The sequence below is a fragment of the Crocuta crocuta genome, unplaced genomic scaffold, assembly GCF_008692635.1.
Source record: "Crocuta crocuta isolate KB4526 unplaced genomic scaffold, BGI_CrCroc_1.0 scaffold318, whole genome shotgun sequence".
Lineage (NCBI taxonomy): Eukaryota > Metazoa > Chordata > Mammalia > Carnivora > Hyaenidae > Crocuta > Crocuta crocuta.
In genome coordinates this window covers 2172962-2190085 of record NW_027531425.1, presented here as the reverse complement: position 1 = coordinate 2190085, position 17124 = coordinate 2172962, and the positions used below count along the sequence as shown (strand labels likewise).

The following is a 17124-nucleotide window of genomic DNA, read 5'->3' as shown; positions in this document are numbered from 1 at the left end:
TAAAGCAGAGTGAGGGGGCCACCTGGTGAGTTTCAAACATGCCTTCCATGTAGCCCTCATGCTGACCACAGACCAGCCATCCTCATCCTCACTTAATGATGAGGAAGCAGACTGGGTGGCTCAGCTGGTTAAGCATCTGACTTTGGCTTAGGCCATGATCTCACCTTCAAGGTCAGGAGTTCGAGCCCCACATCAGGCTCTGTGCTGACAGCTCAGAGTTTGGAGCCTGCTTTGGATCCTGTCTCTCTCTCTCTCTCTCTCTCTCTGGCCCTCTCATACTCTCTCTCAAAAATAAATAAATGTTAAAAAAAATTATGATGAGGAAGCAGAGGCTCACAGGGTTGCAATGATGCAGAAATGATAGAGACTCAGAAGTGATTCACAGCAGTGTGTCTGGTGCCGTTTCTCACAGAGTGTCCCCAGGGCCCCTACGGGAAGCCTCTTTGCCGAAGCCTGAGGGGAGATGTCCCCAGCTGTTGGCCGGGGGGTTCTGGGATTACAGCCCAATTTATGGAGACCCTGCCTTTTCTAGCTGCTGGTCTACCTGTAGCGCCCTTTCCTCCTCACACCCGGCACTCTTGGACACAAATGCAGCTTTCCTGCCAACCAGCGTCACATCAATGGAAATGACTTGTCACAGTTGGGTCACAGTTTACTGTTCACAAAGTAGCTTCACAATTATCATCTTCTTCTTAGCCATCCCCGGGGGTGGGTGATTTTATTACTCCCATTCTACAGATGGGAAAACGGAAGTGCAGAGAAGGCTTGATCCCAAAGAGGGTGCATTTGGCACTATTTACTCTAAACAGCCTCTGCTCTGGACCCTTTTACCATTTTACTTACTTTTACCATTACTCTCTTTTCAGAAAGTCCCTTCCTCGTCCCCAGTTCTTCATTCTTCTAAGCCAGGCATGCATCCCCACCTCCAGGAAGCCTGCCTCAGGAACTCCAGTTCACAGCAGCCCCACCTCTGCTTGGACACCTGCTCCGCTGTGCCCTGGGTGCTCGCAGCCAGCACTGAGCAGCCTAATGCTCACGGAGGAGGTGCTGTCCGGAGGTGAGGACAGAGCTGCTGTGGGCACATTAGCCTAAACCCCTTCTTACTGTGGGATTCTGATCAACCTACCCAACTTCTCTGGGCCTTTCGTGAGCCCCCATTAGCTCCTTAGTAAAGATGGACTAAGCAGCAGTACCTGCCTCAGAGAACCACTGTGCAGATTAAACAAGCTGCCCACTGCTCAGTAAAGAGCGTGTGCAGAAGGCAACGAAAGCACCTTGAGAATGGGGTCCTGTGTTCAGATGTCCCAAAGTCCTTCGCAGGACACTGTACAAATAGCAGGCAGAAAATGTTGTGTTTCAAAAGTCTCTTTCTCCACTCCTGGCCCAATCCCGTTCTCCTCTTTTTATTTATTTTGTTTTTTGAGCATGGGCTTAAGTGGGGGCGGGGGGAGGGGGAGGAGAGGCAAAGGGAGAGGGAGAATCCTAAACAGGCTCTGCACTGTCAGCACAGAGCCTGACATAGGGCTTGAACTCACCAACTGGGAGACCATGAAATGAGCTGAAATCAAGAGTCAGACACTCAACTGACTGAGCCAGCCAGGTGCCCCTCTTCTTCGCTTTTTAAAGAGAACAAGGGAGAATGTTTTTACCTCAGTTCCACCTTTATTCTGGGGGTGGGGCTGCATGCAGGCACCCGGTCTCTCACCCCACATCCCTATCCTAAGAGTTAGTCTCTGGGAGCTTGGGAGCAGGTGAAAAGGCTTCAGAAACAAAAGGCCCAGTGTATGTTGAGGCCTAGCCTCTTACATGTGACCTCCCTGAGCCTCTGTGTCTTCACCTGTAAAACGGGACTGCTGGGTTGTTAGGAGAACTTGAGAGGAGATATGTGGAAAGATCTTGTGAAAACCTAGACGTTTTACAGTCTTAGCAACTAGGACTGTTAAAATCTGCCCTCTTAGGGGTACCTGGCTGCCTCAGTCGGTGGAGCGGTGACTCTTGATCTTGGGGTTGTGAGCTCGAGCCCCATGCTGGGTGTAGGGATTACTTGAAAATAAAATCTTTAGGGGCACCTGGCTCAGTCGGTTAAGCGTCCGACTTTGGCTCAGGTCACGATCTTGCAGTTCTTGAGTTCAAGTCCCACGTCAGGCTCTGTGCTCACAGCCTGGAGCCTGCTTCAGATTCTAGGTCTCTCTCTCTGACCCCTCCCCTGCTCGAGCTCTCTCCTTCTCTCTCTCTCTCAAAAATAAACATTAAAAAAATTAAAATAAAATCTTTAAAAAACAAGAAGGAAGTCCTGCCCTCTAACCTTGAGGTCTTCCCGCCCCACCACCTGCCCTCCCCACACTGAAACTGTTTCCTCTACAGACCCTCTCTCCTGCTTCTTCCCTTCTACAGCCGTCGTCGTGAACCCAGCGAACTTAATGAGCCAGTTCCCACATGGCCTGGCACCGGTGTGGGTGTTAGGAGGCCTCCCTCCTCCTGCCTTCAGGCTGCCTTACGCCTTTCTTTCCACTTTTCTAACAATCTGCCCCGTAGGACGAGCAACAGCTGGGTGTTTCTAGCCCACTGGCATCACGCTGAGGGCTCGCTGTTCAATTTCTTATCAGGCTTCAAAGCAGATCTGTGAAGTAGGTGCCGTTAGTATCCCTGCTTGAAAAATGGTAAACTGAGACCTGGAGGAGTTAAGTCACTTGCCCGTGCTTTCCCAGCTGGTCGGTCCTGCTCGTGGAGCAAGCTTTACACCAAGACAATTCAGCTCTAGAAGGCTTGTATTTAATCACTACATTGTTCTTCCTCCGTAGGCTTAGCCATCCCACCCCTTCTTAATAATTAGACTGCGAGCTCCTTGAGAACAAGGGGCGGGGCTTAATCACCTGAGTGCCTCCCTGGTGATCTGTGCAGGGAGCAAGAGCTCTGGGCAGGGATCAAATGACGTGGCTTTCGGGCTGGGCTGCTCGGGTCGTGTGCCACTACTGGCCTATGACATGGGGCGAGCCACCTCTCTGGACGCGCCCGCGCCTCCCTGCCCAGCTGGTCGTGAGGACTGGATGACATCCCATATCTGAAAGCCAGGGGTGTTAGGAAGGTGGGAACCCCCGCGCCCCACCCCCAGCCTGAGTTACCGTCTGAAGGCGCCGGCATCCGCCGGGAGACCGAAGGTGCAGGAGCCACAGAGCACCAGCAGGAGGCCCCAGCGAGGCGTTCTGCTCCCCGGGTCCATGCTTCGCCTGGGTGCTTGGCTCTCTCTGGGATCCGCAGAAGCCTTGTGGCTTCTCAAGAGCCCTTCTCCTTTTATGCGCTCCACATGTGAGATGGTGGGGATTTTGCTCTGCCCTGATTTATTATCTGGGGGCACTTGGAGGGCGGCCGGTAATAAATCCCCCCGACGGCACGGAGCTAGATGGGTGAAGGGTGACCAGGTTTCGACTCGGAGCCCAGGAGCCAGGGGGAAGGAGGGCTGTGGGAAAGCAATGCTGTGCCCAGTGACGCCAGCAGCCCCCTCTCGGCCTGGCCCTGCGACCCCCCGACGGGGCAGAGGCTAATGAGAAACAGCAGTGTTCCGGCACACGGTCAGGGCTGAGACTGGCACAGAAAACCTAGGTTTCCAACCTCCCCGCCAGACTCCACCCTCCATGCCTTTCAAGCTCCATCCTCTCTATTAACCTCGGCCGTGTCCCTGACTGGCTTCTTCCACTTTGTGTCTCAGTATCCTTCTAGAACACGAGTGACTCCTCCTGGCTTGTTCGTGACAGAGCCAGACCCAGGGGCCTCCATGCCGCTTCCCTCCAAGCCTGTGTTAGCAGCAGCTGTGGAAGGGATGGGGGAGAAGCGCCTTGTATTGGGCCTCTGGAAGCAGGGAGCTCGGGAAAGGGGTGTGTGCCCCCCTCAGTTCACCTCATGTGGGTGGGAGCCCTGGGGAGTAAGGGGCAGCTGGCCCTCCCACTCCTCCTTCCCTTTCTGCTTGACCCTGATCCCTCCTGGGCCCGTCTCTGCCACCTTCCCCTTTCCTTGCACCCTACAAACAACCCGACACAGCTCTCCATACACACGCCTGGGTCCTAAATCCCAGGAGGGGGCTATTTACTCAGCTGAGGATGCCCCCTCCTGGCTTTTCCTTGCCCATGCTTCAGGCCCATTTCAAATATCCCTGCCTGCTCCATGAAGCAGGTCCTGATTCAGCCCAGAACTGCCTGCCTTCTGCTACGGGCTCCCCACGGTGCGATACGATCCCTTCCAGGAGATCACGGACCTCAGCTGGTCCGTATCAGAGAGAGTTACCTCACAAACGTGCATCTGTCTCTTGCCCAAAGTGGTGCTTCGCCCTTATCAACTGAATGAACGAGGCAACTACCTCGGGTCTAGTTGTCTGCGACCCCTGGGTTCTGGTCTCACTTCTACCACGAACCTGCTCAGTGATGTCGGACCCCTCCGCCTCTTTGGGGCTCAGTCTCTAAGTCTGCAGCACGCAGCAGGTGGTAGGTGCCAGACACTCTAGCGTTCTTGTCTTTGCCTTGAGAGTGCTGCCCTCTGCACCAGCTGCAAGCAGTGAAGACTTCGAGAAGCTAAAATCTCTGATGCCAATGTGTTGGCTAATGGCTATGCTTGGACCTCTGAGATTATAACACCCTTACCATATGGTGGGAGGGTTTGGTGTTTCCTGGTGTAAACTCTTATTGGAGAATTTTTCAGGCACTGTGGTCAGCAGTGAGCAGTATCTGAGGGCAGGGGAAAACTTACAAAAAAATTTTTTTAATATTTATTGATTTTTGGGGGGGGGAAGGGCAGAAAATGAGGGCGATAAGAATCTGAAGCAGCCTCCAGGCTCTGAGCTGTCCGCACAGAGCCCAGTGTGGGGCTGGAACCCACAAACTGTGAGATCATGACCTGAGCCGNCAAGCCTGTGTTAGCAGCAGCTGTGGAAGGGATGGGGGAGAAGCGCCTTGTATTGGGCCTCTGGAAGCAGGGAGCTCGGGAAAGGGGTGTGTGCCCCCCTCAGTTCACCTCATGTGGGTGGGAGCCCTGGGGAGTAAGGGGCAGCTGGCCCTCCCACTCCTCCTTCCCTTTCTGCTTGACCCTGATCCCTCCTGGGCCCGTCTCTGCCACCTTCCCCTTTCCTTGCACCCTACAAACAACCCGACACAGCTCTCCATACACACGCCTGGGTCCTAAATCCCAGGAGGGGGCTATTTACTCAGCTGAGGATGCCCCCTCCTGGCTTTTCCTTGCCCATGCTTCAGGCCCATTTCAAATATCCCTGCCTGCTCCATGAAGCAGGTCCTGATTCAGCCCAGAACTGCCTGCCTTCTGCTACGGGCTCCCCACGGTGCGATACGATCCCTTCCAGGAGATCACGGACCTCAGCTGGTCCGTATCAGAGAGAGTTACCTCACAAACGTGCATCTGTCTCTTGCCCAAAGTGGTGCTTCGCCCTTATCAACTGAATGAACGAGGCAACTACCTCGGGTCTAGTTGTCTGCGACCCCTGGGTTCTGGTCTCACTTCTACCACGAACCTGCTCAGTGATGTCGGACCCCTCCGCCTCTTTGGGGCTCAGTCTCTAAGTCTGCAGCACGCAGCAGGTGGTAGGTGCCAGACACTCTAGCGTTCTTGTCTTTGCCTTGAGAGTGCTGCCCTCTGCACCAGCTGCAAGCAGTGAAGACTTCGAGAAGCTAAAATCTCTGATGCCAATGTGTTGGCTAATGGCTATGCTTGGACCTCTGAGATTATAACACCCTTACCATATGGTGGGAGGGTTTGGTGTTTCCTGGTGTAAACTCTTATTGGAGAATTTTTCAGGCACTGTGGTCAGCAGTGAGCAGTATCTGAGGGCAGGGGAAAACTTACAAAAAAATTTTTTTAATATTTGTTGATTTTTGGGGGGGGGAAGGGCAGAAAATGAGGGCGATAAGAATCTGAAGCAGCCTCCAGGCTCTGAGCTGTCCGCACAGAGCCCAGTGTGGGGCTGGAACCCACAAACTGTGAGATCATGACCTGAGCCGAAGTCGGATGCTTAAGTGAATGAGCCCAAGGACCCCCAGGGAAAACGTTTCAGAACCCCTCAGAGTGGGGAAATCTGTCTTGGCAGATTGGAAGAATGTTTATTAAGCATTCCAGCAGACGCTGGTGTTCTTCATTCATTAGACAGGGTTCATCGAGCATTTACTATTTGGCAGACATTTTCCTAGATGCTGAGATTAACAAAGGTGACAAAAAATAAATACCATTCCTGCTCCTGTGGATGCAAAGTCTGTAGGAGAAATAGATTATCATCACAACATAGATGTACAATAACAATGATGACCAGAACAGTCAGGGAGCTCCAGGAAGACATCTCCAAAGCAATGATACTTGGGTTGTGATCTGAAGGCTACATAGGCAGGCAATGAATAGCTGAAGAGAGAAAGAAATAGAGTCCCCATGGGAGCAGCATGTGCAAAGGCCCTGCGGAGAGGGGCAGCATGATGAGAATAAGGGCCAAAAGAAATAAGGGCCAAAAGAAATAAGGGCCAAAAGAAGGCAGTGTGGCTAGACAGAGACCAGAGGAAGTGGAGTGAGAGAGGAGATGGGAAGCAGAGATAATAAGAGCTAACACTTACCGAATGTTTATTATGTGTCAGGTGCCATTCTAAATGCTTAATGCATTTAACTCTCAAAACACCCGCATGAGGTGGTACCATTATTATTCCATTTTACAGATGAGGAGACTGAGAGACAGGAGGATTCAGAAAGTACTGTGCCTAGGATCACACTGACAATAACTGATGGAGTCAGCCTATAAGCTTAGGCAGTATGTCCTAGAATTCATTACATGACTTGAGTGTCAAACCATGACAGTCCTTGAACTCCATGCTGTGTTTACACAGCGAGTGTGTTTAAGAGCACACGCGTGAACAGGTTAAGAAGGGAATAATGGTGTAATTAGATGTGTTTTGCCACGACGTTGCGGCTACAGTGTGGCGTGGCAAGGACTTCCGAAGGGTCCAGAATCATGTGGCGTATGCCAGTTAGGAAGCCAGAGCACCAGAACCAGTGGGGATTAGGGGAGGTGGGCATGGTAGAGACAGAAAAGATTGGATGGACTTGAGAAAATTTTAGGAAATAAAATTAGGTGATGGATGAGATCTGGGGAGTGAAAGAGAGAGAGGCTTCCGGATGCCTGGTGATACTGAAGGCGCAGTGGAAGAGAATCAGGATTCCAGAAGGGAAAGAGGTCTGGGGAGACCCTGAATTTGAAGACCTGTTGAGTGTGGGGTCCCTTTGTGTAGAGGGGGCGGGGAATAAAGGTAAAAGAACTATCCCAGGTGTGACATGAAATGGCAGCTGCACATATGGACCTGGGTGAAAGATTCATGTGTCATTTGCCATTGGTCATTAATGTCACAGATATGAATAAAATTAGCCGGGGGGAAGGTAGAGAGCAAGGAAGGCCCAGACTCCGGCTTTCATGGGGCCAGTGGTGGAGAAACAGCCTGTACAGGAGACCACAAAGGAAGGGGACAGAGAAGCGGGGGGAAGACAGCAGGTGGCCCTGAAGCCCAAGGAGAAGAGTGGTGACAGAGCGAGAGAGAGCAAAGGCGGGCGCTGCTCCGAGCTCAGGCAGGACATGGGTTAGAATGTAGACACTCGGCCATCAGTGCTGTCAGTGGGAGCTGTCTGGGTGATGGGGACGGATGGGAATCCAGGCAGGGAGTGCGGAACAATGACGGGAAGAAGGGAGATGAAGGCGGTGTAGCACAGCCAGCCATTCTGAGAAGCCAGAGGAGGAGGAGGAGGAGGTGATGGCTGGAGGCGAGCGAAGACAAAGTGAGGGGTCTTCCGTCTCCTCTCCCGGCCTGCCCCTCTCCCTCCCGCCTCTCTGATGGTGGGAGGGAACTGAATATATGTAAAGGCCTGGAAAGGACTTAGTGGAGAGGAGGGATAATCATGGCAGTTCGATCAGGAGGAGGTGCGAGTCCCGAAGACAGGAAGGCAGGACACATGCACAGCCACTTGCTGTCTGGTGACTGTTCTCCTCTCAGACAAGTCAGGGGGCAAGGACCGCTGCTGAGCTCTGGGGCTGGGGCTGGGTTCAGAGGCATGAGGGAAATAGAGAAGGTGTGAGATAGTTATGGAAAGTGGGAAGACGCTGGCCAGGGGAACTAAGGGGTTTTCTGGGTCCTCCCATTTACTGGCTGGAGATCACACGTAGGAAGCCAGTCTGCCCGCTCCTCTGCCTCCCTGCCACCGCCACGGTGCTTGGCTGCTCGGTGCGGACAGGACACTGTGTGACCGGCTTCACCAGGGCTGGAGTGGTGCCACACGTGGTGATCGAAGAGGAGGGACAATGGGATGTAGGGTCCCAGCAAAAATGTTATTGAACGACAGACTGTGGCCTAGAAGGTGGGTGTGGGGAAGAAGTCAGGGCAGGACAGGGTGGGCGAACAGGAAGGCAGCAGAGGACCGTGAGCTGAGAAAGGGCTGTGGGGGCGGGAACAGCTGAAGCCTAGAGCCGGCAGGCAAAGAGCTGGTCAGGACTGGGAGGTTTGAGAGAGTCATTGTCAAGGTAGAGCACTGATAGGCGAAGGCAACGCCAGGGCAGGATGTGGGGGTGAGGCCACTGGATGGAGGGCACTCAAGGAGCGGAGAGGCCAGGGTGCTGGCCGGGTCACCGTCTGCGTGGATGGTGATGTCATCCAGAAAGACTGCAGAGGGCACAGGGTACCGGAAGGCTGTAAGCCAGAAGCCAAAGTCTTTGATAAGTGAGGGGGCGGGACCTACGTGACCAGTAGTGACAACAGTTGAGTGAGTGGGAGGGAAGGGTCCCGGGCGGAAGGCAAGTGCCTGGAGGGAGAAGGGTCTTCTCCCAATGTCCGCGGCCCTGGGAGGCGAGGGGACCGGTACCCCTCTAACACAGGACGAAGCCAAGACCTGGGAGGGTACGTAAGGGGTCCTAGTTCATAGCTGGTGCGTGATGGCAGAGTGGGGCCCTGCATCTCCATATCCTGTGATACTTGGGGGTCCACCCAGCCATCAAGGGGTGGGGTGCCCTGCCCCAGAACCTCACTTCTCCCCACCTTGAGGCCTTCTGTTGCCCAAGGGTCTGTCAGGAACCTCAGGAGAGTGACTGGAGAGTGAAGTTGTCTTCTTTCCCTCTGCCCAGGACCCTGACAAGCTTGTGACTTGTCCTGGCCCTTGCAGGTGACTGACCACCCCTCCCTCCCCCCTTCCCTAGAGCAGGAGCAGGGAGAGAGCAAGTGGGGAGATGGGGTCAGCCCTGTGGGTGGCCTCTGAATGCGGGGAGCAGCAGCACTGTTTACTGAGCATCTACCTGCTCCGTGAAGGACTGTGAATGCAGATAGACTGTATTCTCTTGCAGCCTTGGGAAGTGGGTGCTCCCATACCCATTGCTCAGATGAGGAAGCTGGGGCTTCAGAGAGCTTGGGGAAGGATGAGCTGAGAGCTGAGCACTCTGCCTGTGACTCCTGGCTCCTCTGTGTGGCCGTGGGTGTCAGATGGGACTGGCAGAGCCACGAGATTCAAAAGAAGGGGTGCTGAGCTGCGGCTGCACAGTAAGGAGTACAGCCCTCCCCTCCACCCCGCAACGGTTACTTCTGTAGGGGTGGGAGCTCTTTGAAGCCCAGTCCCCAGCTGCAGTGTAGACCCTCTGCACAGAGCACCAGGGGCTTCAAGTATACTCTAGGTTGACCAGAATCTTCTGTGGCAAAGGCAGGAGCAAGGGCTTCCAGCCCACAGGTCTGGGTGCCCTGTGGCCCCGTGCACTCTCCAACCCAGCACCCTCCCCACGTACACCCCGGTCTCCTGCCTGCAGCTGTATCCCCTGTGGGACACAGGGGTGTGAATAACCTCAGCAGGAGAGAGACTCCTGACTTCTGTGAAACTGTGGTGCAGGAGGCCCAGGAGAGGCAAGAAAATAAACTTCCGAGAGGGTGACAAAGCCCAGAAATAGTCTCCTCTCTGGTTTCTCCTGGTCACTACAGCTCAAAGGCTGGGGGGGGGTGGGTGGCTGTTCCTTGCCCTTTTTGAGGCTGCCCTCAGCGCCCCCTTCTTAACTCCTAGGCCCTGAGAGCCTGAGACCAGAGACCAGGCAGGATGGTTCGGGGTCTGGAGTCAGAAGGAGCAAGGATCCTGAAAGGGACAGGTCCCTGGAGGGCTCGCCAGGCACAGAGGCTGAGGCGGGAGAGAAGCCCCGGGAGGTCTTAAGGCCCTTGCAGGCTTTCTGGAGGGAAGCAGAGCCAGACCTGACTGTGTGGCCTCACGGTGCGGCCCTGAGGCCCCGGGAGCGGTGGCCGGGGGAAAGAATTGGGTTTAGTTCCGTTCCAAGGAAGAAAGGTCTAGCAGCTGGCACTGCCCAAGAGTGAGCACCCTGGGGGGGGGCATGCTTCACCCCTGGGACGGTCAGCACTGGTTTTCTAGCATTCCACGTGTCCCCCGTCCCTGCCAGGTGGCCTGACCTGTTACTGTACCATTTCCACTGTTGGAATAATGCAGAGGGAGGTGGAATTACGAGAGTCTCTCCTCTCTGACCTGGGGCTGGGCAGCGCCCCGGGCCGTGGGATGGAGAGGAGAGCGGTGGGCCCCTTATCAGGCTATCTCGTGAGGCCCCATTAACCCACTTTTTCTCACAGAGGCTCCGACGGATCCTACGTCTAGGGCCCAGGCTGCGTCACCTGGGGGTCAAGGGTCGTGGGGCTGGCGGAGGTCGAGGGAAGGGTTGTGTTGCACCTGCCCTTTCCCAGTGGGGCAGACCCCGGACGTGAGAACCAGTCAAGGGAAGCATAAATCCAGCCGGAGCCTGGCCCTCTGGTCGGATCCCACGGCCGGGCGTGTGCGGTGGGGTTGGGGCTTTCGGAGGCCGCTATCTCTCAGGAGACAAGGGGTGCCCAGGGTTTCTCTAAAAATGGCCTCAAATCCCACCTTGCCCCATGACACTGATCCCAAGGAAATTCGGGTAGCGTGACCAAGGCTAGGAGGGCCCCGTGGAGGTCGACGATGAGGACAGACCAGGCTGCTGGCTGGGAGAGCCTGGTTTATGCTGCTTTGAGCTGAGCGCAGATTGATTCCTGGCCACGGTTAGTTTAGTGGGAAATGCGTACCATGCCCACTACCCTGGGGGTGGGGGTGGTATGGACGTAGAAAGCTACCTTGTAGAGCGTTCGAGTTGGGGAGATAGACATCTTTAGCCGGTCCTGGTTCTGTCCATAAAGAGCGAACATGAAGCAGGGAAAAAGATTTTTTTCAAAAAGGACATTATCTTTCTTCCGTCTTCCATTATCTATCTTCCTGCTCACATCATGCTGAGCTCCCCAACCCCAAGGGCCCCAGCTGGCTCCTCGGAGGAATTTTTCAATCAGATGGGGGCCCTGAGCCCTGCGGAGATGAGCAGCTGGGGCCTTGAGCGGAAAAGAAAGGCCCAGAATGGAGTTTAATAACCAGCCTGGGCTGCCGTGTGTGGGTGGGTGGCCCAGGAGTAATTACTTGGAGAGCTCTGGGGGAGGCGCCAGCGCTGGGACCCGAACCTTGGAGCTGCGGGCCGCGCTGGGGAGAACCGAGTGTCCTAACCGGTCTGTTCTGGGGACCTTGGAGGAAGAGGAATTCGGCCACAGGGTTGGGGTGATCCCAACCTGAGGCCTGCTCAAGAGATGACCCAGGAAAATGGAAGGCAGGTCACCCACGCCTTGGGAGCTACAGGGGCCCGCGGGGAAAGCGGGGATTGGCGGGGACGGGGGCTTGTGAGAGACCCCGGTCAGCGGGGTGTTCCTGAGATGAGATGCACCCAGTGTAGGGGCGCCAGACACCAAACACTAAGGCATGAAAGCTAGAAACCCAGCAAACGGCTTTCCCCCGAATGGCACCGGAGGTCTGTTTTATTGTCCAAAAAAGCTTAAACTGGAAGATCCCTTTGCTAGAGGAGGGTGTGACGGTGAAGCAGCTCAACGGAGTGTGCGCACGCGGTGGTGATGGACAAGGAGGGGACATCAGCAGGAGTAGAGCTGGGGTGCGGCAGGGCTCTTAGAGACACTATATCCCAAGAACACATTGCCTAGGAAATGGACCTCTTCCTTTCTCCCTCTTTCCCTCCCTCCCTCTTGTTTTTCCTTCCTGCCTTCCTCCCATCTATTATTATTATTATTATTTTTTTAAAGTAGGCTCCATGCCCAACATGGGGCTTGAATTCACAACCCCGAGATCAAGAATCACATGCTCTCCGGACTGAGCTGGCCATCTATTATTTTTTTATCAGAAAAATAAACACTCTAGTAAAAAACAAAAAACAATAGAACTAAGAGGCTGATCATGAAACCTAGCAGTCTCCTGTCCTGCCCTGAGCCCCCAGCCCCCCACCCCCTGTCCTGCCGCACAGGGGTAATGCCTTTTGACTTTTGCTCGTTCATACTTCTCAAGGTTATGCTTATCTTCCCATTTCTGACTTTTTAATTTCATGCATTATTTATTGATCTTCTTTCATGGCAGATGAAGATTTCTCTGTCTCAGACTCCAACCCTCCAATTTGGGCAAAATCAAAAGTCAGTATTTACATTATCATAATTAAATTATGGTTCACAGGAGATGATGCTTCCAATTCCTTCCGTGGGTAATCTTTTTGCTTTTCATTAAGTTCATCTTCGCCCACCCCTTCCCCTTTTTCCCAAAACTCCTCATTTTCCTATGGAGTCTGCTGCCATCCTCCAAACCCCATCTCCGCCTGGTGCCGTGTTCAGGTACGGGGTTCAGCGGGATTTTTTCTGGGGAGCTCGGTGCTCCAAGGCTGGCTGCACGCTCTTGTCTCTTTGCTGCTCCCCGCTGTGGCTTTCTGTGTCCAGGCTCTGTGTGTTCCTCTTTCTCAGTCTGCACTTCTGTTGAAGCAGAGCATGTGCTCTCAGTTTGTCGAGAAAGGGTGCTTGACAAGGAAACCCAGTCCTGGCATGTCTACAAATGTTTCCATTCCACTCGTACTCTTTATAGTTTGGGTGTGAATCCAATTCTAGGATGAAATTTATTTTCCCTCTGAAATTGGCGGTTGTTTTTCCGATTTTAACAAGTCTGGTGCCACCAGAGTTCCGACTCTCTTGTGGATTTCTCTCTGTGGGCTTTGGCCACCTTTTCTTTGCCCCTGGCCCGGATCTGTTCCGTTCTTGTGCTGAGTACTCACTCAGAGGACGCCTTCCATCTGGAAATTTGTGTCCTTCCATTCTGGAAAATTGCCCTGCATTGATTCCTTGGTCATTTCTTTCCTATTTTTTCTTCTCTCTTCTGGAACTCCTATTAGTAGCATTTTGCAACTTCTGTTTGTTTCTTAAGTATTGTATATTTTTAAGTAATCTCTGCACCCAGCATGGGGCACAAACTCACAATAAGATCAAGAATCACATGCTCTACTGACTGAACCAGCCAGGCGCCCTTCTCCTGAATTCTTTCTCTTTTACTTTCTAGGAGATTTTCTTAACTCTAGGTTCCAACTCTTCAATTTCTCTACAAATTTTTTCTCCCGTATATGTTTTTTACTTCCAAGAGCCCTTTCTGATTCTTTGATTATCCCTTTGTTTATTGCGCCTACTTGTTTTATGGATGCAGAATTTTCTCTTATGTCCCCTGAGGATATTAATTACAGACTAGGTTTTTTTAAAAAAAAAATTGGTGTCTGTTTTCTTTGTGTTTGCTTGGTTTGGCCTCCATCCAGACTGGAGGTTTTCTTCAAAACCCTGGGACTCTTTGGCTCTCGGTTCATGGCTGAGAGATAGACCGGTGGAATGATCCAGAGATTCAGTGTGCAGAGCAGGACTCGGGCTGGCTCACTCCATCTAGATGGAGGTTCTGAGGTTCTGAGCTGGCTTTTCCCTGGGGCACTCCGCAAACTGAATGTTTGTGTCCTGTCAAAATGATGTTGAAATTCTAACCCCCAAAGTGATGGTGTTTGGAGGTGGGGCCTTTGGGAGGGGATTAGGAGATGAGGGGAGAGCCCTCATGAGTGGGATTAGTCCCCTAAGGAAAGAGACTCAAGAGAGGTCCCTCCTCCTTCCCACCATGTGTGGATACAGGGAAAAGACAGCCATCAGGAGCCAGGAAGTGGACCCTCACCAAGCAGGGAATCTGGGGCCCCTTGATATTGGACTTTCAGCCTCTGTGGTTTATAAGCCACCAGTCTGTAATATTTTGTCATACCGGCCTGGATGGACTAGGGCAGGCACCTCCCTCCAATGTCAGTATCTGAGGTCCATTTTTTTTTTTAAGTTTTATTTATTTTGAGAGAGAAAGGTGGGGAGAAGGGCAGAGAGAGAGAGAGAGAAAGAGAGAGAATCTGAAGCAGGCTTTGTACTCACAGTGAAGCCTGACTCAGGGCTTGAGCCCTGAGAAATGGTGTCTCAGGGCTCGAACTCACAAACTGAAATTATGACCTGAGCCGAAATCAGGAGTGGGAGGCTTCACTGACTGAGCCACCCAGGCATCCCTCTGAGATCTTTCTTTGGGATCTTTTCTCTGGGGAAGGGATGCCTTGAGGGCTGCGTGTCCTGACTCCCCACCCTGTGCCCCCCCCCCGCCCCTACCAGGCTCCCTGCTCCAAGCCAACTGCTGGGCTCTGATGTCTTTAAAATGGAAGACGGTGGGGCACCTGGGTGGCTCAGTCGGTTGAGCATCCGGCTTCGGCTCAGGTCGTGATCTCACAGTTTATGGGTTAGAGCCCGGCGTCGGGCTCTGTGCGGACAGCCAGCTCAGAGCCTGGAGCTTGTTTCAGATTCTGTGTCTCCCTCTCTCTCTGACCCTCCCCTGCTCATGCTGCCTCTCTCTCTGAGAAATAAATAAAACATTAAAAAATTAAAAAAAAAAAAAAGGAAGACGGCACTGAAGGTAAGGAAGGGCTTTCTAGCTCTCCCTGGACCTGACACCCTTCACTCCCTGTGACCAAGTACTGAACTGGGGAAGGAAGCTGCTCCCCGAGAGAAAGAGAACGACAGAGGCAAAATTCAGGTGCTCGGCCCTTGACAGGAACTTGGAGGGGAGGAGGCCTGCTCTGGGCCTCGGTGACTTCACCTGCACTGTTATTAACACAGTCTGGAGAGGAACTGGGATAGGGTGTAACTCTATCCACTGGCTGCCGGACCTACTTCCCAGGACAGATCTTTCAGGAAAAGGGTCAGCCTGACACACTGGCGGGGGCCAGAGGGAAGGGAAAGCCTGTGGGTTTGCAGTTAGAAGGTGAGGGTCTGCCTCTTGGCTCTGTAACTTCCTGCTGTGTGACCTTGGACACACCACTTCCCCTCTCCCAGCCTCAGTTTCCTCTCTTGCACCATGGGGATAACATTGCCTACTTCCTGCAGTTGCTGTGAGGACGAAACGGGGCAGCTTAGCACACTGTAGGTGCTCACACATTTCTTGTTAGTATATTAAGAGTGATCCCAGAGGCAGAGCTGCCCCTCTACTCCTTCCCAGAGTAGGTGTGAGCCCACCCCCCCTGCTAGGCTAACAGGCTTCCCAAAATAGGTGGGACTTGGGAAGAGACCCTCCCCCTTTCCCTTCCTCCTGTGAGGGATGCCCAGGCCTTCCTGGTTATTCAGATCCCAGGGAGGAGAGGGCTTGAGTGCCGCAGCCTAACCTCCAGGGCTTTGCGCTCTGGTGTCCTGGCTGGCTGAGCGCACCCAGAAGGTCTGCAGAGGCAGATGGGAGCCCCTGGGGCCAGGAGTGTTTATAGCCCCTCACGGCCTCCATCCGGCCCTGAACCTTCCCTCCAATCTGGGGAGCAGGTTCGAAGTCAGGCTGGGAGCCGTGTGAAACCACCTTTTCCCAAAACACGGGGCCAAGAACTGTAAAGCCCAGAGCCTTCCAGGCAGTCGTCCTGGGGCAAGAGGCATGGGGCCCAGCTCCCCTCCTGCTGCCTGCTGAAGTGGGGCCTCTACATCACCCAGGACAGACGTCCTGGAGGGCACTTGGGTAGCCAGGGGACTGATAAAGCCTGCAGATGGACGGGCCCATACCACACGCAGGGTCACACATATATGTATGAACATGCACACAGTCGTTCAAATTTAGTGCTCTTACACCTCTGACACCACGCCCTCTCCCACACAGGCCTGCTGCTTCTGAGAGAGAACCGTGCCCCTGAAGCAGCACACGTGCACGAACACACAAACACACAGGTGTGTGCTGCTAGCTCCTATCTGCCGTTTAAACTTAAGGCTGTGAGGAAGGGTGAGGGGGTGGGGGAGCAGCGGAGGGAATTTTGTAAAACTGGGCTGCCTAAGAGCACCTTTCAGAGACCCTTCAGCCTCTTCCCACTCACAGTCTTCATCAGAGAAAGGAAATGGCCCAGAGAGTAGAATAACTCACTTAACAGCTAGGCGTTGAGTTTATGACTCTTTTCCCAGAGGTATAGGGACGCAGCCTAGGCTGTTTGGGGGTTGACTGCCTTCCAGATATCAACAGGGTCCCCCGGGCATGCCGTGCTGTGACAGGAGCTCACAGCAGTAGAGAAAATTTGAAAGATCCTGGAAGACAGCTTTAGGGTAGAGATGGGGGTGGGGAAGTTTGTCATGTTCCCATGGCAGCCTATCTCGTTGCTATAGCAACACATTCACCCTCCATTCAATGGAGTCCCTGCTTCTGTAATGGTGGAAACACTGTGGTGCTTCTCAGGATGGTGGTGGCCTCATACTCATTCTGGGAAAGAATACTTCCATCCTAGACCAAGCAGGAAAGGAGCCTCCAGAGGCCATCAGCTTTGGATCTTCTTGTGGGCAGAAGGGTGTGGATTTCCTGTCTGTTTCCCTACTGACAAGCCTCTACTTCTTAGTACAGAAACCAACTCCCCAGCTACTGGGGGCCTCCAAGAATGTCCCCACAGGGCAGACTGACCTTTCCTGATGTTCACCATGGCTGATTCAGATGGAACACTTCCCTCTCAGTGAAGTGGGGGTCAGGTGCTGGTGTCAGGAGACCGATTAGGCTCACCATTCATTGGCTGCATGCCGTCAGTGAGTTATGTATCTTTCTGAACCTCAGGGTTCTCACCTGAAAATGGGGCTACTGCAGGCCCAGTGCTCTGATGCAGAAAAGCGATCCAGGTAGAGAACTGGCTGCGTCCAGGGCTGTCCCTGGGAGAGGGGGATGGGTGGCCCAGGCCACTCTTGCACA

At 53.5% G+C, this 17124-nt stretch overlaps 1 protein-coding gene across 1 annotated transcript in view; it reads right to left on the bottom strand.

The window, feature by feature from the left end:
* The window catches only part of REN (renin), a 12212-nt gene extending 8992 nt beyond the window's left edge, over positions 1–3220 (bottom strand). Inside the window, exon 1 of the mRNA XM_077772058.1 lies at positions 3123–3220. Within this exon, the coding sequence (XP_077628184.1) occupies positions 3123–3220 (98 nt within the window). The remainder of the gene's footprint in view (positions 1–3122) is intronic.
* Positions 3221–17124: the final 13904 nt, after the last annotated feature.